Source organism: Setaria italica, chromosome III, assembly GCF_000263155.2.
Source record: "Setaria italica strain Yugu1 chromosome III, Setaria_italica_v2.0, whole genome shotgun sequence".
In the NCBI taxonomy this organism is placed as follows: domain Eukaryota; kingdom Viridiplantae; phylum Streptophyta; class Magnoliopsida; order Poales; family Poaceae; genus Setaria; species Setaria italica.
In genome coordinates, this window is record NC_028452.1 from 10881776 (window position 1) to 10907048 (window position 25273).

Consider the following 25273-nt stretch of genomic DNA (forward strand, 5'->3'; position numbering starts at 1 on the left):
AATACTCGAGAAGCGGAATGCCTCTGAAAGACGTCTGCAGTTGCAGGCTTGCAGCCAGCCTGCCGTTGCCGAAACGCCCCCACACGGCCAAACCCCCGTGCCCAACGCCCAGTTTTGGCCCGACCCCGCGTCGCTTGACCGGTAAAAGCCTAGCCGCCTCCGCGCACGAGCCCCGCCGCGCGATAGCGATAGGGCGATGGCGACGAGACCCTCCCGCGACCCCGTCAACCCCGCGCCCTGCCAGGCTGCCACCGTCCGCACGTCACTCCACTGAGGCGTCACCCGGCGTCCCGGCCCACCCCGGATGGTGCCCCACCACCCGCGACCTTGACCCCGCCCGCCCGCGCGCGCGCGCCGTCACCGTCGTCCCCCATCGCCGCCTGCGGAAGCCCACGCACGCAGCCGGCTGCGCCACGCCACCACACCACACGCACTCCCGGTACAAGACGACCGGGGAGCAAGCGGATGGGCTCCGCAGTCCACACCACGCCGCACGGCAGGCCGATGGAATAGCACCGTACCGGTGGCGGCACGGGCGCGGCTTGCTTATAACGCGCTGGGGGCAGAGGAGGGAAAGGACGGCGACGATGAGGGGGTCCTTCGGCGCGCGGCGGATGACCGCGCAGGAGGCGGCCGAGGCGGCCGTGGGCGCGGTCGGGTGCGGGTACGACCTCACGGGGGACCTCCGCCTGGGCCGCGCCAAGCCGGCGGGGAGGTTGGTGGAGATCGACGCGGCGCCGGCGCCGGCGCGGGACCTGACCCTTCCTGGAGGGGCCGTCGTCTCCGGCGTGCCGGCCGGGATCGTCGCCGACAAGGGCGAGCGCACGCGGTTCCGCTCCGACGTCCTCTCCTTCGCTCAGGTGTGCTTCCTTTGGGTTTTCGTTCTTCCCCCATTGACTTGAGTTCTCAGGAGCCCTGAGAGTGATCGATGCCCGGCCGCAGATGGCGGAGCAGGTGAACCAGTCGCTGTCGCTGGCGGGGAAGATCCCCTCGGGCGCCTTCAACGTCATGTTCGACTACCGCGGGTGCTGGCACCGGGACGCCGCCGCCACGCGGAGCCTCTGCTTCGACGGCTGCTTCGTCGAGCTCTACAGCGTCGAGGCCGTGCGCGCGCAGCTCGCCCTGCGAGACAGCGTCAAGGAGGACCTGCCGCCCTTCTGGGATCCCCCCGCGCTCGCCGAGTACGCTTGCCGCCGCTATCCTCTCCCGTCCCAGCCGTGACGATGCGCAGAGCAAGCAAACTGATGCGGCTGCTTGCTCTCTGCAGGTTCATCGACAAGTACGGGACGCACGTCGTCGTCGGGGTGAAGATGGGAGGCAAGGACGTGGTGTGCGTCAAGCAGCTTAAGGGCTCCAGCCTGACGCAGAGCGACGTGCAGGCCCGGCTCAAGAAGCTCGCCGACGGCAAGTTCTCGCAGGACGGCCCGGCCGGGAATCCCACCGCCGCCGGAGACGACAGGCTTACGCACGGGCTAAACGTGAGTGTTCTCTGCTCCGCGTGCACCTCTGCTCACAGTGTCACAGTCACTTGAATATGAATGCCTCGTTTGAAATAAAAAATGAGTTCATACCTGCTGCATGTGTGAAACGAATGAGCAATTCTTGTTGTGCTACAGGGAAATTTCGGCCCCGGATCAGCGGCCTGGCAGTCTTTCAGATCACCAGTCGTGTCTCACAAGGATGTAAGCAAGCATTTCGCCCAACGATTTTACTGATCACAATGCGATGGCACCACCAACAACAGCCCAGAAATAACATGGTTGCGTTGCGTCCCGTTGAATTTTGGTAGGACATTGTCTGCATCCACATCAGGAGAGGTGGCGTCGACAGCGGGCAGGGCCACGGCAAGTGGCTCTCGACGATCACCGGCTACCCGGACGTCATCTCGATGTCGTTCGTGCCCATAACTTCCCTGCTGTCCGGCGTTCGAGGCTGCGGGTTCCTGAACCATGCGGTGAATCTCTACCTCAGATGTAAGCGTCTCTGATCATCTGATGCAGCATTGTCACTTTGCCACTTTGGAGTCAGTTCAGACGTCTAATCGGCCGTCCATTTCCTGCTTTTGGATTCAGACAAACCGCCCATAGAAGAGCTTCAGCAGTTTCTGGAGTTCCAGGTGCCGCGGCACTGGGCTCCAGAGTTTGGTGAGCTTCCTCTTTGCCTCCACAGGAGGAAGAACAGCTTGCCGTCTCTTCAGTTCACCCTCATGGGCCCTAAGCTTCATGTCAATACTGCCAAGGTATCCTGTTAGGAACCTGTCGTCTTGATCACTGTTCCTATTTGCAGTTGCAGAACTCAAACAAAATTCTGTGTCGTGCAGGTTGATTCCGGCAACCGTCCGGTGACCGGCATCCGGCTGTTCTTGGAAGGCAAGAAGAACGACCGGCTGGGGGTCCACCTGCAGCACCTGTCGGTGACGCCGGGCACGATCACGGTGGCCGGCGAGGCGGCGTCGGCCGAGGACGCGATCGTGGACGAGCGCGACTACATCGAGCCCGTGATGTCGCCGCTGCTCTCGCACGTCTGCACGGCGCCGGTGCAGTACAACGGCGCGCGGATCGACGACTGCGCGGCGATCGTGACCAGGGCGTGGCTGGAGGTGCGGGACACCTGCTGCCTCAAGAAGGTGCTCTTCCTGCGGCTGGGCTTCTCCGGCGTCGCGGCCACGAAGATCCGGCGGTCCGAGTGGGACGGGCCCTCCGTCGTGCCCCTCAAGTCCGGCTCGCTGTCGGCGAGGCTCAGTGCGGCGCTCTCCGGCGGCCTGGCGCAGGCGGTGCCGCCGCCGCCCGCCGCGGAGGAGAAGGTGGAGGTGAACTCCGCCATATTCCCCAAGGGACCGCCGGTGCCGCTCCCGGTGCAGAAGATGGCGAGGCACGTGGACACCACGGAGGTGATGAGGGGCCCCGACGACCAGCCGGGGTACTGGGTGGTCACCGGCGCGAAGCTGTGCGTCGAGGGCGGCAAGATCGCGCTCAAGGTCAAGTACTCGCTGCTCATCGCGGTGCAAGAGGACACCGACGTCTGAGCGCTTCGTTGTCGTCGTCGATGCCTCAGCTTCTCCGTTTTTGTGTCTTGTTTTGACGTGGTGTACAGAGGGCACAGGGCAGTTCAGTCGTGCGCATGGTGTAAATAGTGCAGAGGGCGCATGCTGCATACTTCAGTGTCAGAGATGTTGTTGTTGTTGTACAGAATATAGAGTGCCCAATAGCGGCTGATATTTTGGTTTGCCGATTCAGGTTTTGCAAATCTAGGAACAGTTTAGATATGTAGAAATTATCTTATTTGAGCATTCAATATAAGAAAACGAGTGATGCTATTGCTCAGCAGATTGGGAAAGATAGTTCGATCAGTCAGTCGATGATCACTGTCGTCGACCCCTCTACTTCTTTTTGTGTTTGATTGTTTCGTTAGCCGTGGTGTACAGTTCAGTAGCGAGCATGTTGTAAATAGTGAAGATTGTACATTCTGATGATTCAGGATAAAAATAGTTCATAAACCGATTGATTTTTGTTTTCGGCTTGTTTTTGTTGGTTGCTAAAGGGTTCGCTCATGCCTTGCTCGGTTTAATGAAAAAACAATCATCCCTAATCTTCTTTGCGATCAATTTGTAGGTGCCGGCCAGATCTATGCCTAACTTAATATTTGAGCACCAATTCTAATATGTTGCATTATGTAAGCATTGTCACTGTACCCCACGAAATAAGTAAAAAAATATGAATCATATATTCCTTTTCCATTTGTGTGTGAGGCCATTTCCTCTTGTCTCAGCTCTGCGTGTTGGACATTTTTTATTCATGATTCATGCAAAGTCATCAAGTACAATATTATTTATTCATGTATCGCCACCTACTACAATTTGAGGTTTCGACCTTCTCTCTCCTTTACGAGGCATTGGTTTTCCTACACCCTGCATGTGTTTGCCAACTCCACTACCGAACCTCCCACAATATGGATTATCATTTTACAATATATTGCCTAACCTTTACATAACTCGAATGTTTTTTTGTTTGGTTTGGTTTGATTTGATTTGGATTTCTTGAGAAAAAATGATTTAGACTTGATTTTAAGAAGCCACCCGTTACTTGAAAAAGATAGTTTCACTTGCCACTTTCAATATTATACACGCTGGAAAGCTATTGTCAACCTGTATATGTACTATGGCATTCTAGTGAAATCATATTTTTTTAAATCATATTTTTAGAGTGTTTGGCTCAGTGTTTTGAGATTGTCAACCTCCAGAGGTCGTCCTGTTTGTCAGGACGCCTCTCGCTGCTGGAGCATGATCTGGCTGTCTTCAACAGTCCTATCGTGTACTTGTTTGCATTTGCCTGTTCCTCATCGCTTGCTTGGTTGCTCACCTCAGATGATCTCCGTGTTCTTCCATGGCTAGCGCCACAAGACTGGTCACCATCCTGACTTGGAATGTTCACGGCTTGAGTGACAAGTGCAAATGTGACAACATCCGGCTTGCGCTTCCCTCCTGCTTGCCTGCTATTACTTGCTTCCAAGAAACAAAGCTCCAACACATTAACAACTTCAAAGCCACCTCCTTCCTGCCTCCTTCTCTCCCTCCTCCGGTGCCTCTAGGGGCATTCTCACTGTCTGGAACCCAAACCTCCTTACACTCACTGCTTTCTCCTCGCAGCGCTTCTCCCTAACCACCACCTTCACCACCTTCTTCCTAAACTACTCTGATTTGGTATTGAGACCAATTCAATACCAAGCCCCATAATAGCGACACCAAACGGAGCCTAATTGTTGTAGGACTTGATCTGCCTCTTCGGTCCACTGAAACTTGTCTTGCCGCTTGAGTAGTTTGAAGAATGGTAGGTCCCATTCTCCAAGCCTGAGATGAATCTGTTGAAGATCGACATGCATCCAGTCAGCTTTTGGACGTCTTTGATGCCTATCGGTGATAGGGCATGCATATCGGTGATGGCGGAGATCTTCTCGGGGTTAGCTTCAATGCCTCGGTGACCGACTAATGATGAACCTGGGTAGTTTCCCAAAAAGCACGTCGAAGATGCACTTTGTCAGGTTAAGCTTCCACCGGAAGTCTCGTAGACTTACGAAAGTTTTTGCGAAAGTTTCTTCTAGATCCACAATCAGATCGTCGGGAGCGCTCCCAAGGCACGTGTAGACCAAGGAGGCAGAGAAAAGCAGTACGGGAGCGGCACCCAAGCTTGAGGTCGACGTCTTCGGCCTCCTCGTCGTCTTGCTGCGTTCCTGCAAGCCGTGACCTTGACCTGCTCCTCCCGCATACTGCCATGGGGGTGTTTGGATACCCGTGCTAAAGTTTAGCACATGTCACATCGGATGTTTGGATGCTAATTAGGAGTATTAAATATAGGCTAATTACAAAAGTAATTACACAGATGGAGTCTAATTCGCGAGACGAATCTATTAAGCCTAATTAGTCCATGATTTGACAATGTAGTGCTACAGTAACCATTTGCTAATGATGGATTAATTAGGCTTAATAGATTCGTCTCGCGAAATAGCATAGGAGTTCTGCAATTAGTTTTATAATTAGCTCATATTTAGTCCTCCTAATTAGCATCCGAACATCCGATGTGACACTGCTAAAGTTTAGCACATAGTATCCAAACATCCCCGTAGCTTATCTGCTCCTCCCTCTCTGCTTTTCCAATCACTGGCATCGATCCCTTCTCGGCCGCCTCTATCTCCGATTAAATTGGGATTACATAAGAGGAGTAGTGCACAGGTACAACCAATGTTTGCATTGGATTCAGGATATGGGTGCTAGGGAGGGCTCCGATTTGTGGCAGAACCACATGGATGGGAGCTGAGGAAGGGGATCTGACCAGGGATTCGATTGATCTGACCAGGGATTCGATTGGATTGTTTACGTCAGAACAAAATAGAAGAAGATATTTTCTTGTGGGGCTAATTGGGCTTGAGGTTGACTTTACTGTGCTGAAAGGTCAATAGGTCATGGCTACGACTGAGTGCTAGGACTATAATTTGCTGGGCCTACAAGTATATTATGATTGCTTCGTCTATCCTAAATTTCCAAATTATAGGACTCAGCATTGCTATACTACAAAACGCTTTAAGCATGCTTAGAGGGTGTTTGGTTGCCCTCAGCCACGCTCCACCGATGCAACATTTCCCGTTTGTTTAGTTTGGGCATATGCTCGATCAGGCTCCGCGCGTGCAAGATTTTCCCCGCAGCCAGGCTCTGGAGGTACGCAGAAATTGGCCGTTTCTGCCGAGCCAGGCTCGCGTGGTGCGGGTAATTAGCCATCTAATGATGTTATTAATGCATTATTAGCACATATTAAATGATATTAACATATTTCGATTAATATTAAGGAGTAATAAGATAAACTAAGAGCTATAAGATAATAGTTTCCCTGCAATAAATATCATTACTATGATTATTTATATATTTTCATCTCATACAACCCGTCCTCGTACAAGCAACCAAACAGATTCTTAGAAGATTCTCAGAAGAGCCTGTCTCGTCGTACAAGCAACCAAACAGATTCTCAGAAGATTCTCAGAAGAGTCTGTCTCGTGCGAACAAACAACCAAACACCATACTCCTACATATATCGGGTCTCGGGTTTAGCTCTGAGGAGCCTAGCTACCTGGTACAAGCCTGGCTAGACTCCTCCAGGCTACAGCCCTTAAGCCATAAGGAGAGGGTCACCGCACGCTTAGCGCGCTTTTCTTAACCTTGCCTGGCCCCTTCGAAAAAGTGTGGCGTTTAGTTAAGTTCCAAGGGATCCAACTATACACTGTAGGCTGTAGCCAAGGAAATCCCCTTCTTTCGTCCTTCACCCTCCCGGCCGGCGCCGCGGCGGCGAGGGAAGACGCGCAGGCCTCTTCCGTCGCCTCTCCCTTCCGCCTCCGCGGTCCGCTCCGCTCGCGCCCCATCGAGCGCTCTCCTCCCGACCAAGGGTCCCTCGGTGCCTCCTTCCGCCAGAGGGGGACACGCCGCCTGCCCCGCGGACAGTCGAAGACTCGAAGGGATTCCTCCTGTCGTCGTCGTCGTCGTCCTACACCTACTCGGCGCTGGGGGGCCGCCGCGTGGAGGGGATTCCTCCGAGCTTGGATCGATTTCTTCTGCACTTGGTAAGGAACCCTAACCTTGCTTGGTTGTTGGGCGGGTCGCGCGTCCTGTCACCTCTGAGTGATCAAATCCAGATCTTCACGATCCAACCCGCACTCTTTGTAGCGAAACTGTTAGAAGCTAGTAAATTTTGCAAAGAAATCTTGGGGTTCAACCCGATCCCCACGGAATTTCTTAGGGCTTGTTGTATAACACAACTCCCTCCCAGTCCCAGTACATGTGGAATGGAGTGGAAAATCAAGTAATCAACTAATTTTCCTATCAGTCCCTCCGAATACGCATGTATTCGATGGGACTATTCTCTATCCAAACAAAACCTGTAGTGTTTTCCCTAGGTTTCTCATTTAAGAGCGGTTTCTTAAGAATTACTCAATTGCATTTCGTATTTTTGTCTTTCTTGATGACTCATTGTTGAACAGTTTTGAGACATCTTTTTGGCTGGTAATGTTACAATCAATTTTTATTTAGATGGATAGCATATATATAAGGCCACTCCTGAATTCCAACATAGATTACACCAAGCAACATCATGTATTATTTCTTTGCAACTACTGCTGCCTTACTTGGTCCAGATCCATGCACCACCCTTGCCACATCGCTTTGGTGCCTCTCTGCTTTCCTGAGTAACCTGACAGCTTGGTTTGAATCCTACTCCTTGATTTGATCAAACCTAGATAACGGTTGTGTACGAGGCTCAAAACTTTTGCATGGTCTACAAAATTATTGGGCATTCCACTGTTGGTTCTTTTATTGCCCAAGCCACATTGCCCTTATGCCCGAGGCCCGAGCCAAATATTCAGATCAGTACATTATTAATGATTATATGATGGAAATCTGGAATGCTAAGTTTCCTTTAGTTTTTCTCTAAAGAACTTTGATGTTTCATAAATATAACTCTGAAGTATATGCCATTATTATTTTTTGTTTATTTCATTTGATATTATCTTATTTTTATAAATACTAAAAATTTTATTTCTTGATTGCCAGTTGAACTTGGAGTTAGACTATGGATCTGGAGACAGAGAATCGTCTTGCTTCTTTACTACTTGAAGAAGCGCGAAGATTACAGTTAGAGGCTGACAGGGAAGGTGTCCATGCGTATCTTCGAAAGCCTAATGTAAGGCATCGTCCAAACTCTCGGTTCCTCACGGCCACAGTTCGTGGAGTTCAGCAAGGTTAGCATTGTGCTCCTTTGAAATGCCCTTGTTGCAGCTGTATTTTGAGTTTATTGAATCATTTGCCACTCTTTTTCTATATTTTTTGAAAACAATAAAACAGTTGCAATCACGTGATCTTGTAAAAACTCTACCTGGCTCTTGCTTCCTGTATAGGACTCATGTTACTATCTCTTTTAATTACATCAAGTAGCTTTTCCATACGTTTTGTTGAATTGAATCAAGCTGTTGGCCTGCAGCAAACCGTGTTGTGGAGGTCAATGAAATGTGGCGAGCCAGGGAAAAGGAATTGGAGTTGGAATCCAAGATGAGAAGCGGAAGTAGCAAAAGTAAAGATCTTTATGACTCAAGAGGTGAGAAGCGTAAAAGTGACTCCAGAAACCATAGCTCCAGCTCAAGAGTTGAACAAGAAGGGATTGCCTACTCCTACTCAGACAAGGAGGATGGTCTGGGTGATGATGAAATTGAAAGATTTCTTCATTCAAGGTTAGTTAGAATATTCAGTATCTTCTTTTTGTGAGAAAAGTTCATTATTTTCTAGATGAACACCTGACATGTAACTATGATTTTTTAAAAGAAAAAACTCTGGTGATCTTTTATGAAAATCATGCAATCTGTCCACCTCCTGATAGTAGCACATTATTCTATTTGTGGGTGCTGGTATCCTATTATGTGGCATATTTTGAATTTGTGCATGCCCTCTGGACCTTTGCTTGGTGTTACCTATCTGTGACTATTGGTAACATGTGCAATTTGTTGCTACTTTGTTAGGGTGAAGCGAGGACGTGGGGCTGTTGGTTCTAGGATGGACGAGCCCGGTCCATACCTTGATTTGTTGTCCCATCGTAAAGACAACGAGCCTAGTCCTGACATACGTGTGGAAGAAAAATGGGAACGCCGAGTGCAAGGCCCAGAGAAGCCTTCGTTTTTGAAATCCAAATCTCCTGATGATTGGCATAAGGAATCGTTGGATGGAAAGTCGTCAAGCTCTGAACCACGGAGCAAGAAAGAAAAGAAACGGAAATCAGAGAAAAAAGATAAGAGAGATAAAAATAAGGAGAAGTACAAGAAGAAATCCAAACATCGTCATCACCACCACCAGAAAAGCCGAAGAAGGGAGTGATGTGTCTGTTTGCCAAACAGGACATTTGTACAATGGTTCTGCCCTGAAAGAAGCAGCTAGTTGGTTGTTGCTGTAACTTGAAATCTCTGTTGTATGAAAAATCGACACTGCAGAATGGACTATGGTTCATATGATATTGTTGTTTCATAGTTGTGTTGTTCAAGTCTAGTGTCTAGCCCTTATCCTAATATGATTAATTTAACATTTGATGAAAGAGTGTTATGCCTTTTGGCAGGCACACATAACATGTCCAATATCTTAAGTATTTGATGAGCTGGTCTTGAAGCATGTCAATCTATTAATTACGTGGTTCATAGGTCAATAAACGTGCTCAAGAATTTGTTGACCATCAGATAGCATTCACAGATTTGTTTATTTGCTATGAATTATGATCGTTGGCGCGCTACTTGTCAAGTTTCACTGAACATTACAATTGACTGCAAATGGTAAGATCGAACACCATTTTGTGAGATCTTTTAGTTCCTCACTCGAAAATGGACCTGAAATTCGTAGCATGGATCATACTCGATTCTCAGTATGAATGGTTTACTTTGCTTTTAGAAAGCCTCCCTGTTTCCCAATTTATGAATTGATGTTCTTTCATAATTCAAGTAGGGGGACTTACATTCGTAGCATGGATCATACTCGATTCTCAATATGAATGGTTTACTTTGCTTTTAGAAAGCCTCCCTGTTTCCCAATTTATGAATTGATGTTCTTTCATAATTCAAGTAGGGGGATTACATGTAGTTGACACCCCAGACATGGCAATAAGAGTGCATCGGTATGTTTGGAGAACTGGAGCCAGTATATCTTTCAAGAAAAAAAAAGATGCAGACATCATTGAAAGCCTGGGGTGGTATACAGAACATTAAATATGAAATTTCGATTCAGAATTGCTTTACAGGACTAATTCTTGATCCATACCACTGAAAGAGAGAATGTTTGTGCGAAGGCTCGACAACATTACCACAACTCAAAAATCCCAAAACAAAAGAAAGCCATCATCTAATTCTGAAGACTAAAGCCATGCAATCTATGGTCTCTGTACAGTATAATGCCGTGTATTGAACGTAATGGACTGAAAAAAGAACTACCTGCAACAGAAGATAAAAAAACATTAGATACAGTCAAAAGAGATATAAGCTTGCAACAAGGAAAGGTAAACAGAATGTCTGTGTTAACATTAATTCCAAGCAAACAGCTGTGGATAAAATTGATCGCTAAAGAATGCTCAAGCTAAAATCTTAACACATTTTTCATGCAACCATACCGAATGTGCTGAACATTGCAAAAACCATGAAATGCTGTGCAGTAAGAAATACAAAGATGGCTTCAGCAGAAATGCTGTTCAGGAGTAGCTGTTCCAGCTGCTTCCACTGAAAGTCAGACAATTCAGATGGGCAAAAGTGTTTGATCAGGCCAAACAGTATTCAAGAGACACTCAATTGAAACAGAATATGGATCTAGAGGTGGGCTGATGCTGTCCTGTTCTTACACTTAAAGTAATAAAGCATTTTTTTAGGGAACAAAATCCGGTGTTTTTTAGCCATGGAAGCTTAGTAGCTAAGCATAACTAGCTCTTATGAATAATTTGGACAGCTCGTCACCATCCCATGTGAAAACTAAATATCAATTCCCATCCAATGCACATAAAAATTAAGCATCCAAGAGTAACCAACAATATTCCGAATAGGGGATTGCCCAACTGCACTGCTATTTTTGTCCTGATGAACCACAGCTGCTCACATTAAAGTATTCTGCTAAAATCATGTAGAAAATTCCAGTATGATACATGACCAGACATGACCGTGACATCAAGTTTCTTTTGTGAAAGAATCATGATACCTACTTCAATTTAACCTAAACAGAAATGCAATGTTCCCCCTAATACATCTTTGTTGCCTCTTTTTTTCAGTACTATGGTAGTCCAAACTGAGAAAAATATCTAAAATTTCAGGATGGACAGAAGAGCTGTCAACAAAAGATATACACATTCCTTCATAGCACAAACTACTGTAAAAGGAAAGAACTGTGATCTGCCAGTTTCCCAATTTAGGAACTCAGAAGTATCACAAGAAACCACAGAAATTCAGAGGCATTATCGCGTACCTGAAGGAACGAATGAACAAACTATGTCGAATTAACTCAGCCGACGACAAATGGACCAATCTCGCCGTTGCGCATGGCGCGGGCGAGCTCGTTGGCTACCACCAGGCAGGTGGACACCCAGCCGGCGAGCACCGCCCACACCATGTCCACGATGCAGACCGCGACCCCCCACGGCATCGTCATACTTGTTCCCTCTCCTCAGCCGCCCCCAAGGAGGCAATTCCACAAACACCTTCCCTGCAGTCTACAAGCACGGTTGAGCCGAGGAGGAGATCGCATGAATTCCGACGAAATGATGACAAGCGACGGGAAGAGAACTCACCTCTTATCTTGCCGATGCAGTCAGCACGCATGAAACGAAAGAAACTCCGATTAGCGCCAGTCCTAGTTTCGATCAAGAATCTTAAGCACCAGCAATCGGCGAAAAATATTTGCGTCGACAAGACGGTGTCTGACAAGAGATGGGGATCGATTTCACTACCGCTTTTGCCACCTAACCCTTGCTCTCGCACCAAGAACCAACACAACTCCGCCACTTAGTGATCAACTGCAATTCCACCACCTCCAGCATAAATTCTTTAATCAGCATGATAATTTCTTTTGATCAGACGATTAAATAGAGATAAGGGTTGAAGGGTATTCTCTTCACCTTGCTTGCTTGGTTTTCCCATCTTCTTCACATATCTTTTTGTTTCTTTTGCCAGGTAAGCAGTTCAAGATTCAAGAAACAACTAGGACGGTAGGACCGCCTCAGAAGAAGAACCAACTGGATGTCGCCAGTCCCTTTGCTTATTTTTAACACATATCGAATGTTTAGATATTAATTAGAAGTATTAAACATAGACTATTTACAAAACCCATTACATAGACGAAGAAACGGCGAGGTGAATCTATTAAAACTAATTAGTCTATCATTAGCAAATGGTTATTGTAGCAGCATACTGTCAAATCATGAACTAATTAGGCTTAATAGATCCATCTCGCCGTTTAGCCTCCATCTGTTTAATGAGTTTTATAAATAGTCTACATTTAATACTTCTAATTAGTATCTAAATATTCGACGTGACGTGTACTAAAAATAAAAAGGAAAACACCCATGAGAGCTCACAACCTGCGGGGCTCTGCAGATGCTGAAACTTTACCCAATCATTCGTGGATTGGATAGCAGGGTTAGTCAGGACTCGGGAGGATTTGGACAAGTCCATGCGTTCTTGTCCATAGCTGAGGCTTCTGATGGGCAGTTCGCCAGACACGTGCCCCTGCCGCGTAGTCGCGCTGGCTCGTACACCACATTATCCGTTCCGCGTGGGTCCCGCCAGAGAACGTAGTATTTTGTACAGAAATACAGAGTTCACACTTCACAGAGGCTGATTGTTTGGTGTGCCAATTCAGTCCTTGCAAATCTAGGAACAGTTTAGATAGATGTAGAAAAAGAGAGGGCCGGTTGATCCTGCTATTTCCCAAATTCTGGCATGACCCTGCAATAGATGGGTCCATTTACAGGCCATACTGCCTGATATGGAAGGACTCACCATCAACTAGCAGCCCAGCATGCTCACTCTGCCTTGCATCCACAGTTCTACACTTCCACAGCATGTTTTGTACAACTCATTCATGTCGTATATGTCCTCCCCATAACCCAAGTCCCAAGTACATCATATATGTTTTTTTGTTGATGATACAGAAAGCCAACTGCATCAGAAATTCAGAAGCAGGGCAAGCCCAGTTTCCTCTAACTACATGGTGCGCTCGTCTTTTGCTTTGGAATTTGGATGAAGACTTCAGGTAAACTTAAAACCTCTCTGCAGGGACAACCACTGGCCGCGCCTCCTCGCGCTTCCTTTCAGAAAGGTAAGGGCCCCGTCTCACCGCATCATTCAACTGCACCAAAATGTTTCGTTTTGCTGATTAACATTCACGATTCAAGCAACAAAACGTGGCAGATGCTGGACCTGAGAGAGCATACCTTCCCAATGAGTTCAGATAGACTTTTTTCATGCAGAAGATGCGAAGACGATAAAGACTTGTTGATTGCCACACAGCAGTTGTACCGTGCTTCCATGCCTACGACAATGAATAAATGTTACCACTTAATTGGTCCACTAAATGAAATTAGCGTAGTCCATGACATGATTAGTAATTATGGATGACTTAAGCATGGCATCATATCCAAATGCTAAAAGGAATATCATTCTGCAGAGATCCTATTGAAACAAGTCTAGATGGTTACAATTACTTCATTAGGGCCAGATGTATTAATTCCTTACCAAGTTTGGTTGTCTCCATTGTTGGATCTGTAACAAGTCTGATTATATCTGAATTTAAGCAAATCTCCCTTAGGCACCATTCCCGGACAACCAGTCCTGATATTACTCTGTAGCCCTGCAGACATCCAAGGGCATGTGTTCAGCCAAAAGAATTACTGTAGAGGGTAGAAATTCATCTGGCTGTGCACAATACTAATAACCAAGCTAAAGAGATTACAAATATTCATTTATGCAAAAGTATCTTTAACGAGCATAAGCTGCTTACAGCTATCCGTATGTCTGGATCTTGTTGCAGAATTGATAGAAGAAGAGCCTGGCAAACAATAAAGCCGAAAAAACATCCAACTAAGCAAGGCAGAACCATAAGCAATTAAAGATAAATGAGCACACTAGAAAAGGTGTTGCTACTAACTGAGGGGGTTAATTTTGAACTGTTTGCTGCAGTGGTATAGACCAAGCGCTTCAAGTACTCTTCGGCTTGACCATCCAGTTTCATTTGGTCTTCTTGCCTATCAACACCACAGATGCTCCCAAAGGCGTGTAAAGCGGCCTGAACATGTATCATAACACATCAGAGGTATAGTTTCTGACGATTTGATTGCTTTACCAGCAGCAACAAGTGTAAATGGAACAAGAAGAAAATGTGTACACAAACTTACCAGCTGTCTACCTCTGCCCTGTCGGTCAAACGATGACTCGACAACATGTCTAGCAACATTTGATGATGTCAGCAGGAAATGTGCTCCTTGAGTTGCTATTTTACCATAAAATCAAGCAAACAATAAGGATGTGTTCCGGCAATCTGGTGAAAATTCCAATACTATCAAGCAGAAGCATGACTTACTTGTACCAATGAGACCTAAGGTTTCCAATGCACTCTCAATTTCATCAGTATTCTGGTTTTCTTCCATCTTCAATATTTTGTCTATGGCTGCGAGCAGGTTTGTAACACCTAACAAGACAAAATCTTCATCAAGTCTGTCTAGCTCCTCATGTAAGAAAACCAAAGAAGATTGTCTTGATAACATTTAAAGCAGGATGATGACAAGTTTTTTTTATATATATAAGAGATGAGGAAAGGTTGACAATAAAATTCCTTCAATGCTCAAAGTTGTGGGGGGATTAGTGAACAGAAGTCTTACAACTGAACATAATGATACTTACAAGATTGGTCTATTGCTGTGAAAGCATCAGCTGATGAAAGAAGCCTCCCACTAATTAATGCTGCCCTTGACCGTATAACAGAATCAGCTGAGGAGTCACTGCACACGGACCAAAAGAAAAAACACTATAGAATAGCTGAAAAAATAACAGAAGAAAAAACAGAGATGTACAGGCACAAGGCAAGTACTTGATCACATCAATTATGAGTTGAAGCAAGTTGGTCTTCAGGAGGAAAATATTGCTGTGAGGGTGTTCAACGAGCTGCAGTGTGATAAAAAGACATGATTAGCCAAATTGTATAGCTTCTCCCAGAAATTACAGAATCTTGAAGTCATTGATCGTTATCAGTCATTCAATAGCAAAATACCTATGACTGCAGGATTATGTAGCATGGTGACAAGACAAGGTATGATAGGCAAGGAAAGAACCAACAATTGTAACAATGTGATGACACCTATTGCCCTAAGCATGTAATACGAAACAGTACTATTGCAAGCCTTTTGCAAAGGAATCACAATTCCTGAACTTATACACAACGCACATCATCATACAAAGCCAAAATAAGCCTGTTCCATCAGATGTACTAGCTTGCATTATTATCTTTAAACTAAAGGGATAGGCCCCTTCTCCTTAAAAACAGAGTTACATATATACATCCTTTTATGAAAAGTAAATACATAAGTCAAAAGTGTTTACAACGAAACCCTCATGGAGCAAGCCAACCATTAAGGGCACAGATGAACAGAACAAAATATCCTTTTACCTCATATAGAACCTCCAGCGCGCTGAGGGTTTTAAGCATATCTCTTCTATCTTTTATTTCATCTTCAAATATGCTGAGAAGGTTTGAGTCACGAATGGCAGTAGCAGTATAACTTGAAACAGTGAAGAGCTTAGCTATCAAAGATAGAATACGAATCCGTGCCTACAATGGCAATAAAGATGAATAAGAGTTAGTCATGTTGCGGTTTGCAGATAAACAGTAAGAGCATCCAGTAAAACATAGACAAACACTTTATTATATTGTTGAAGCTTATTCTGTTAGCAACAGGGAAAAGGGAAGTGTGCAGACATTTGAAAATATTGAAGATAAATAACTAGACTGATTATGGTTACAGCTTCAGCTCCAACGATATCCTAGGATGCATGCAGGACCTTTGGCCATTACTGCTACACATATACTCTGGTAGCCACGTGAAAATGTTATTGACAGATTCCTCATAAATTAGTATTTATATGCCACTATCAAACAAACAAAGCATTTTTATCCCAAGCAAATTGAGGTAGGCTAGGGATGAAATCCAACAAGAGCCACAAGCAACGATGATATAATATATATGAAAGTAGAAAGGTACCAGTTATAGTGATTATTATATTAGATTTTGATGATATACACTAAAGTATTGTTGATTAACTGGTGTGTTTCAAAGCTCATGCTTGCTTCTGTTGCTGTGCATGTAGACTGGCATTGGTCCACAAGGGCATTTATTGGTTATTTCTGCACAATTGTGTCAGAATAGTGGACACGAGATGCCATACCAAAGAGGATGACTGAGATGCCACTTTGCCAAGTTGCACGGATCCTTGACCATCTGGTGGGAGTGGGAATATGATTTCCTACAAACAGGAAAGAAACAGACTACAATATGACTACAGTATCGATCGAACAGAGCAGAGTTCAATACTTCAAGAAAAATTGTTGGGCTCACAGCTCCTTTAGGAATTTCTGCTAAACGCTTCACAGCATCCAGAATGATTGCTGAAATCTCTTCATCTCTGCAGAAACCAAAGATAGCAAATACAAATTTATCACCAAATTACAATGCATATGATGCAACAGGAATCGTCAAATGAAGTTTATGCGTGTTAAATAAATTACCCCTCAATCAAACAATTGATTAAAACAGGATACAGATTGTGCTGCACAACTGTTTCCACCGCAGCAGCACCATCTTCAGCTTTGTCAAGAAGATGGAGTACCTGATATAGTTAAGACAGAATTTTTTTTCACATTCAGTGGCTAGAGACATTGTTTTACCAAAAGTTTGTAAAGCATTTTCGAAACTGACATGATAAGCAGCATTCATGAAAAGGCATTTGAATGAGTTGACAAAACACACCAGTGTGCTGTTAGGACACAAACTTCACCGCAACTTTTATTCTAGGCTACATGAGTCGAGTCCAGATTAAATATTCTTGAAGGTTACAAAAAAAAACTTTTATGTACTAGAAGGAAATTGTGCTTTATGCATTTGCCATTTGAGCAAAGCAAACAGATGAAACTACAGCAAAAATCCATAGTATGCACTTATTAAATGGATAACAGGAATTAAAGTCAAATAAAGACACTTTTAAATGTCCAAAATGTGTAGCAGAAACTAGAGTCAAATAAAGACAGCAACATTCACAAATAACATGCACTTAGAAACACATTCAGGTACATACAGCTTTGCAGGCTAATTTTCTGATGTCCTTTGAGTCTGTGAGCAATCCAGTTCGAATAAATGCCTGGAAGATAAAAGTGCAATGAAGACCTTTAGTTATCAATATGTATAAGAACTAAGCCATAGTTCTCACAAAGAAGATACAATGATCACTTCGCAAGATATTCTATGTTGATTGTAGGTAGACATGTCTAGATAGAAAATTGGAAGGAGAATGTTACACATACACCATAGCTTGGTAGAAGCGACGCTCCATATCTTGAGGAAAATACTTTGTCTAAGCATTCTGTGACAGTTTCAACCATCCCAGGTGCATCTGCTTCACTCTGCAATGCACTACATGACGAAGACAAATTACAACAGAAATCAGCAAAACAGATACTATACACAAGCTTCCAGTAGACAATATGTGAAGGCACTAAATAGAAAATTTGACTTTATCAATGTAAGATAACTTCTCAAAACATATGCTTCAAACATGTTAGAACATTAAACAACACAGGAACATACAACAAGAGACAGCACAAAAATTGAAGGAAAAGAGGTTTACCCTAACAGCTTAGGCAGAGGACAACGTTCCAGGAACTGCCTCACAGTATCATCACTATGCAACCCTGCAACAATGAAATATAGACTCAGTCTCCTAGTCAGCACATGACTAGCCTATCTCCGTCTTTCAAAGCTTTAACTAGTCCTGTTAAAATTCAAGTCTTCAATATGCACTACTTCAGCAGATGCATGATATCCTGAATCATCCTGTCCTACTTGTAATCCCCTTCTGATGGGGAAAAATAGCTTTCCACCAAAACATACTCAGGCGAAAGACACAAAATCGACGGAAGCTGCAAATACAAGCCATTAGCATTTCCAGCTTCAAAATCAAACTAGAAATAGTTATGCGTTCACTGATAAAACTGGAGGTAGTGACACTACAGGCCTACGCAGCATATGTGATCATATTTTTGCAACCAACAGCGGAACCCAGCAGTGAATCAATCGAATGCCGAAGTTTAGGGCCCGCCCCGGCCAGGTACCCCTACTAGGGTTCCAGCGCACCAAGCTCCACACCCAAAGTGATCCTGATCCGGTCCGTTTTCAAGATCAGATACAAGTAAAACCGCTCCCTACGGAAGTAGTAGCAACCCAGGAACGGCCGGGCGCCAAACAAAGCGAGCAACAAACTCCGCCCAAATCCGAAGGGAGGTAAGGAAGGAGGCATTGCCTGGGTAGGACGCGAAGTCGCCCGCCGCCTGGAGCATCGCGCCCAGCTCTCCCGGCGCCGGCGAGGGCTCCATCCCGTGCTGCTCCGCGCCGCGCTTCTCTGGGTTTTGGCTTGGGGAAGGAGAAAGGCCAGCACGCACGCACCACCGGCCACGCCGCTCTACTACTCGGGTCCGACACAAAAGAGCCTCGAGTCACTCGCGAGTGGGCGGTGGGCAGTGGGCACGGGCACGGCTCTGCAGTCTGCTTGCCGCGTGCGCGTGGGCGGGCGGCGTGGCGGCGGTGGCGCTCCCCGCTCCAGTGGCAGCGGCCTCGCGTCTCTATCCGGAACAGCCCGCGGTGATTGGGCCGTATCGAAGTCTTCGAGCGTCGGAGTTGTTTAGCTTGGGCCGTGCCCAATTTGTATCCTGGGCCGGAACAAATTGTCAGGTAATTTGGAGGCCTTGTTTAGTTTGGGCCGTTCGAGGTTTTAATGTCCCGCTGTTTCACATTATATTTGTTTCACGCGAATCACGATTCATCCATCACAAGAAAAATGATTGTTGATACAATATACAAGCAGGTGGGGGCTGACTCTCGTTCCCCACCGTGGGCCCCGGAAAAATAAGGGATTTTTCTGTGCACTGAAGCCAATTCATGTCCCGGCCCTGGATTAAACACATATGGCCTAGCAGACAACCAGACACTGAAGAGACGCGCCTCATTCGTTTTTTGGAAAAAGCTAAGTGAACAATCACATCACGGATTGTACTTGTACCTACTTCTTAACGATAATGTATACTATCCCCACAAAAAAAACGATAATGTATACTAATTTCTACCGGCTGAGACACTTTTGTGTCCTCTGGGCTCTGGCATCTCAGAGTTTAGCATCCTCAGCAGGTGAGTATGCACATCTAATCAGAACTTGTTTTTGCCTCCTTTCTCTCGCATCTTAGGTGACAATATTCCACAAGATAAGCTTGTCTCTACTGCAGTCACCTACCAAGACCAACCAAGATCCACGGTATATATTTACAAACTGCCATGGCAATCATCTCTGCATGATTATTGGTCTGCATTCTGCCACTCCGAGTACTGACCAAACTGTAACCTACTATTCCAAATTATAAATCATTCCAATTTTTTGAGAGTCAAATCATTTGATGTTTGATCGAAATTATAGAGGATCACAAAAGTTTGCGGCACCGAATAGATATTTTATGAAAATATATTTAACGAAGAAACTAATGATACTTATTTGATATCATGAATGTTAGTACTTTATTGTATAAATTTGGTCAAACTTGAGGTGCTTTGACCCTCCAAGAAAATTGAAATAACTTATAATTTGGAACGGAGGGAGTATAAAACTTCTTCTGAAGAAAGACATGTAACTCCATCGGTGGTTCTTCCCTGGACAGCCTAGCCTAAACGTTTTAAACAACAAAGGTTAGCCGCAACACTCTTATTCCAGTACTGATACAGACAGTACCAAACATGTGGCAGTCAAATGAATTATTCGCCGGACGAAGAACGAGTGACATCCCTACCGGGCCTCTCCCCTACCCGCCCTTTTCTATTGCCGTTCGGCCATGTGCGTGTGCTTTGGCCGAATTCCCGCAGGGCATGTGGCTTGGTTCCATCAAATCCGTAATCGGCAGTTAGGGCCAGTACGTCCAAGTGGTGACTCGGTCTGACATTCTATTTGGGAACTTTGTATATATCTGCACGCAGCGGATTGATAGACCTGAGAAGAACATGCAGGTAGCCGGGAATAGGACCCCGGATCGGGTAAGTTTTGTAAGGCAAACGAGCTAACATTGCGAACCCGCGACGCAGCTTCGTCGGCCCCGTACACGGAAAGCACGAGAGAATGAGCTGAGAGTTCAGAGCAAGCTATAGATTGGATCGATGAACGAATCGAAGTGTGTACAGGACGAGACACAAGGCTAATTCCTACTGCATGCACGGTTCAGATCAGCTGGTAAGAAACACGGACAAGCTATATGCAGCATCGACAGCAAAATCAGACGAGAGGTTCAGGTTAATTCATGCGTTTTGATGCCTGGACCTTGGCATAAGTTTGACGGAGCGATGGCATGGCGTCGCGAGAGGACTGGTACAGTTATGAACAATGATCACGTACTCGATCGATTAAGGGCAGTGGAACACCGAGGCGAATCATGACGGCGCGTGCGTGGATCCAATGATGAGAACTCAGAGCCGATCGATCATAGTCCAGGTAGATAAAGAGACTCAAGCGGCCAACAGAGTCGTAATCAATCCAAGTCCCAGCCAGGCAGCAGGCAGTTTGTTCGTTAAGAAAAAGCGAAAGGCAAAGCCTGGCCGATCAAGCTACGTACCCGCATCGGCTGCGCCCACTGTCCACCTTCTCGGAAGAGCGAAACGGCGAGCTGAAAGCCTGAACTCCGAAACAGTTTCAGTAACCAGCCACCATGCATGTGTTGACGCCAAAATCCGGGAATGCTAGCTGATCCCACGCCGTGGCCGTCTACGACGGGCGCCGCGCGCGCCCAAGCCGCCAAACCAACAAAGTGCCCGAGACCTGCGCGCCTACCTAAACAGTCGAACACGAGCGGATCGGATCGGACATCCTCCGGACCCCGCAGAACAGCGCAGATCGAACTCCAAAACCAGGTAGTACTATACGTACGGTACGTAAATGCATGGTGGCCCTACCGGCATCATGCGTACACGCATACTGACATACTGCACAGCACCCAGCAACAACAAAGACAGCGGCGTTCTCGCCGCAGCCGCTTCTGAGTTCTTCCCGTATCCGAAGCTAGGCCGAGCGCATGCGCACGTAGCCACGTACGCGAGCGCAGCCTGCAGCGGCCGATCATGATGCGTCCATGTGAACCAGGGCCGGCTTTTCGTTGCTCGCCATGATCGTGTTCCCTCGCTGCAGCACCCCGACCCCATGCCATGCGATTCTTTCTGCTCGTCCGTCCATCCGATCCGGCCCTGGCTGCCCCTGCTGTTGCTGCCACTGACAGAGAAACAACTTTCCATCAGGAGACAACCGGTTATTTTTGAACCTGGGATTAAAGAGCATTAGTTCCGATCTAAATTTCATAGTCCGTGAGAGGTCATTTTAGTCCCGGTTAGTGGTTCTAACCGAGACAAAAGTGGAGCTTTTAGTCCCGGTTGGAACCACCAGCCGGGATAAATGAATTAGTCCCGGTTGGTGGCTCCAACCGAAACCACCAACAAGGGTTCCAACCGGGACTAGATTTTTCTTTTATTTCCTCCAACTCTTTTTTATCCCCCTAGCCTATCCTTATCTCTTCCAACACCCCACCGGCCTCCCTCACCACCGGCTACTTCGTTTCTCCTCCCTCCATAGCCTCCTCTCCTCCCTCAGCTCTATCCTCCCTCCGTTGGCCACCGCCACCCTCCAGGTCGCAGGCGTGCGGGCCGCCAGTCCTCCAGCTCCTGCTCGTTGCGGCTTCATGTTCTTCGTCGATGGCATGCTGGTTTTCGATAGTAAACACTACCACTATAGGAAGAATGTTTGTGAAATACATGCTAAGTTTTTGTTGGTTCGTAGAAGCCTTTGAACAGGTTTCAGATTCATTACTTGATCGGTTGTATTGTGTAGCGTTGGTTGCGAGGTGCATTGTGATTCTTGCTGTGATTTATGTGATTGTGATTTTTTTTATTCTTGTGAAATCCGCGTGCGCGCGTAAGGAATTTGTGATTGTGATTCTTGGAGAAGCGGGCGCATTTGGAAGCTGGATCTAATCCAACGTGTGTTTTTTTATTTTCGAAAAATCTCTTTAGTCCTAGTTAGTAATAGGTTTGTCTTTAGTCCCAGGTGAGTGACCCGGGATTAAAGAGGAGAACATTTAGTCCTGATTAGATATTCGAGAGATATGACTCTCTCCAGCTGGAACTAATGCTCACTTTTCCGCTAGCGTGCCCTCTAGCTGGCCCGGGCAGGCAGCACTACCAAGCAGCTGCAGCAGCAGGAGCGCCCACCCACTCACTATGCACAAACATGGCGATCGATCGAGCATCTCTGTCTTTGGACCGTTTCAGCGTATCACGCCATGTTCGCGCGCCCCACCTGCTGCGGCAGCTAGCGTCTCTGGTGCGGCCGGTCTTCCCCCTCCGCGCTTTTTCTAGGCGGATTTGGTGCGCGCTAGCTCAAGATCACAGTGCCTTTCGCCTCGCACGCTCGCACCCGTGAGCTGGCGAGATTGCCGGTGCCGGGCCTGGCCGGAAGCTGTAGCTCTGTCTCATCGCTGTAAGAATCTACACGGCTACACCTACTAATCTCGTATGCGGATGCATGTCCACGGATACACGTACTACGTGCCAGGGAAAATATCGTTGCCGACTGCGGTTTGTGTTGACTGATCGATCACCATGAGGCGATGATGACTTGTCCGTCCGGGGCAGGGTTTTACCTGTACGGTTTCGTCGTCGTCGTCGTGCTTGTGCTGTCCCATCGCTCTGGCCGGCGTCTCCCGGGCACCTTGTGAGGCGCCAGGCGCTAAGGCGGCTGCCGCGTGCCACCATGCACGCGTCACCGGCCTTGACGACGCATGCACGGCAGGAACGAGATGTAAAAGTTCCAGTCGCAGGTCACAGCTAGCGAGTGCGTAGTGCAGCCGTGTACGTCATACTCACACACGTCACCGGTCGGCGTGCACACTTGGCAGCTGCTCCCGCGGCCGTGCATGCATCAGCAGGAGGAGCTGCGCCTACCGGGTGACAAGTGGCTCTACGTCCGGTCAAAAAACGTTGCTATCGTACTGCTTCCTGGCAACGGTGCATGGGAAGGGGGAAATGACCGGGGGCCTGTGGACACGCCTGGGTGCACAACATGGCGCGGTTGGTGTGGGATAACTTGCAGAGCTTCGCCATATACTCCATAGTTGCTGATTTGGACGTTTTTATTTGATTGGTCTGATCGAGCCGAGATCTTGCACGTATGCGTAAGAATAAAAGCCAAATTAGCATGTAATCAGGCTACCTCAGAGGGCTGCATGTTCGGGTTCAGCGCTCGTGCTGATTGGAGAATCGGGGCTCTTTCGATCTGATTGGAATCGCCAATCAAGGTCGCGAATCCTTCTGTTGGAACGGTGATTGGCATCCTATGATCGGCCTCGAAATCCGGCAACAACAACCCGCTGTGCCTGTGCGTCGCGAAACGGTGGCAAGACCTGCTGACATGCACTTGTCATCGTCGTCATCTTCCTGCAGATCGGCTTTGCGCTGATTTTCACATGAAAAACCGGTCGGCAATCTTGCACGTACAACAAGATTTACGAATCGCTAGCATAAATTACTGTGGCAGATTTCATATCATGCATTTTGGCAGCAGCGGCTTGATTCGCAAAGTTCTTTTTTGGGCGATATTGGTTCACAAAGCTTATCTTCTGTCTCTGGGTTCATCTGTAAAGACGCTGCTTTCCGATCCAGTTCGAAGCCATGGAAGAGGGAGGGAGGGGAGAGTAGTGTGAGACCCCACATGAACATGCCATGCAACTACGGGTGAGGGCCCATGGCCCACGGGGACAGCAAATCTCTCGTCCCAGAAGCGATCGGACCGAACGGACCCGGGGCAGGAAACGATCCGAACCGGCAATCAATCACACTCGCCAAATGCCAACGAAGCACGCACAACCCGACCCAACCGCGTTCTATCCACGGGCAGCGCAGCAGCAGCAGCGGGTGCCGCGCCTTTGTTTATAAAAGACGCCGTTCTACCATCGCCGTGCCGGACGCACACGCACGCACGCAGCCAAAAAGCTCCCCCGCGAACACGCACCTCCGGCTGGTCCTCCGAGTAGCACACGAGGCAGAGCTCGTAGCTCGAGGAGGCGCGGAGCCGGGGGAGGCGGCCATCGAAATGGCCTCTGCTCCTCTCGCGTAGCAGAGTGCTGCTTTGCTTGCTTGCTGCGGCCACTTCCGTCAATTGCCATTGCCATTGTGGGAGAGAGAAGCGGCGTGAAGGGAACAAGGAGCCAAGGATCAAGAGATGGCGGCGCGCGGCCACGTGCTAGCGCTGCTCGTGCTGCTCGCGCTCGCCGCGGCGGCCATGGCGAGCGGCGGGCGGCACCAGCAGCGGCACCGGCACCACGGAAGGAAGTCGGCGCGGCTGAGGCTGATCCCCTCCGCGCCGGACGCTTCCCTCGCCGACCGGGCGCGGGACGACCGGCACCGGAACGCGTACATCCGGTCCACGATGGCGTCGCGCCGGCGCGCGGCGGAGGTGGGCGCGTCGGCGTTCGCGATGCCGCTGTCGTCGGGGGCGTACACCGGCACGGGGCAGTACTTCGTGCGGTTCCGCGTGGGCACCCCCGCGCAGCCGTTCGTGCTGGTGGCGGACACCGGCAGCGACCTCACCTGGGTCAAGTGCCGCCGCGGCGCCGCCGCAGGATCGCCGCCGTCCGCCCAGCCGGCGCGCGAGTTCCGGCCCGCCGCATCCAAGTCGTGGTCGCCCATCGCGTGCTCCTCCGACACGTGCACGTCCTACGTGCCCTTCTCCCTCGCCAACTGCTCGTCGCCGGCCAGCCCCTGCGCCTACGACTACCGGTCAGTGCCTCTCGACGCCATTGCCGTGCTTCCTACTCCATCGATCGATCGTCTTTCATCTCGTACCATTCGCCCCACTGAACGCGTGCTCGCCACTCCACCGGATCTCGGCACGG

The 25273-nt window shown here is 47.8% G+C and overlaps 4 protein-coding genes and 1 long non-coding RNA gene across 6 annotated transcripts in view; 3 read left to right on the plus strand and 2 right to left on the minus strand.

Moving 5' to 3' along the window:
- The first annotated feature begins 368 nt into the window (after window positions 1-368).
- Window positions 369-3509, plus strand: LOC101755378 (MACPF domain-containing protein NSL1). Its single transcript, XM_004961201.2, has 7 exons — window positions 369-860; window positions 943-1181; window positions 1268-1478; window positions 1617-1682; window positions 1790-1973; window positions 2073-2239; window positions 2321-3509. The coding sequence occupies exons 1-7, from the start codon at window positions 588-590 to the stop codon at window positions 3023-3025; spliced, it is 1845 nt and encodes a 614-aa protein (XP_004961258.1). The 5' UTR covers window positions 369-587; the 3' UTR covers window positions 3026-3509.
- Window positions 3510-6696: 3187 nt separating this feature from the next.
- Window positions 6697-9667, plus strand: LOC101755787 (protein pxr1). Its single transcript, XM_004961202.3, has 4 exons — window positions 6697-7101; window positions 8087-8274; window positions 8514-8760; window positions 9046-9667. Exons 2-4 carry the CDS (start codon window positions 8106-8108, stop codon window positions 9395-9397), a joined length of 768 nt encoding a protein of 255 aa, XP_004961259.1. The 5' UTR covers window positions 6697-7101; window positions 8087-8105; the 3' UTR covers window positions 9398-9667.
- A 570-nt stretch (window positions 9668-10237) lies between these two features.
- Window positions 10238-12269, minus strand: LOC101756182. 2 transcript variants are annotated; one of them, XR_001163581.2, is made up of 4 exons: window positions 12159-12269; window positions 11832-12071; window positions 11510-11753; window positions 10238-10494 (listed from the first exon to the last, which is right to left on the minus strand). It is a non-coding gene; the product is annotated as an uncharacterized LOC101756182 (long non-coding RNA). The 2 variants fall into 2 exon arrangements; XR_001163580.3 differs by lacking the exon at window positions 12159-12269 and having other exon boundaries at window positions 11832-12142.
- A 642-nt stretch (window positions 12270-12911) lies between these two features.
- On the minus strand, window positions 12912-18896 carry LOC101757405. Its single transcript, XM_004961207.3, has 17 exons — window positions 18607-18896; window positions 17935-17998; window positions 17612-17720; window positions 17386-17448; window positions 16820-16920; window positions 16650-16716; window positions 16480-16557; window positions 15704-15865; window positions 15128-15201; window positions 14941-15038; window positions 14621-14728; window positions 14436-14530; window positions 14189-14326; window positions 14042-14089; window positions 13777-13891; window positions 13476-13573; window positions 12912-13390 (listed from the first exon to the last, which is right to left on the minus strand). The coding sequence occupies exons 1-17, from the start codon at window positions 18677-18679 to the stop codon at window positions 13301-13303; spliced, it is 1581 nt and encodes a 526-aa protein (XP_004961264.1). The 5' UTR covers window positions 18680-18896; the 3' UTR covers window positions 12912-13300.
- A 5418-nt stretch (window positions 18897-24314) lies between these two features.
- LOC101757807 (aspartyl protease family protein 2) overlaps window positions 24315-25273 on the plus strand; it is a 4286-nt gene continuing 3327 nt past the window's right edge. The window contains exon 1 of the mRNA XM_004961208.3: window positions 24315-25157. Coding sequence (XP_004961265.1) covers window positions 24601-25157 — 557 coding nt within the window. The 5' untranslated portion in view covers window positions 24315-24600. The remainder of the gene's footprint in view (window positions 25158-25273) is intronic.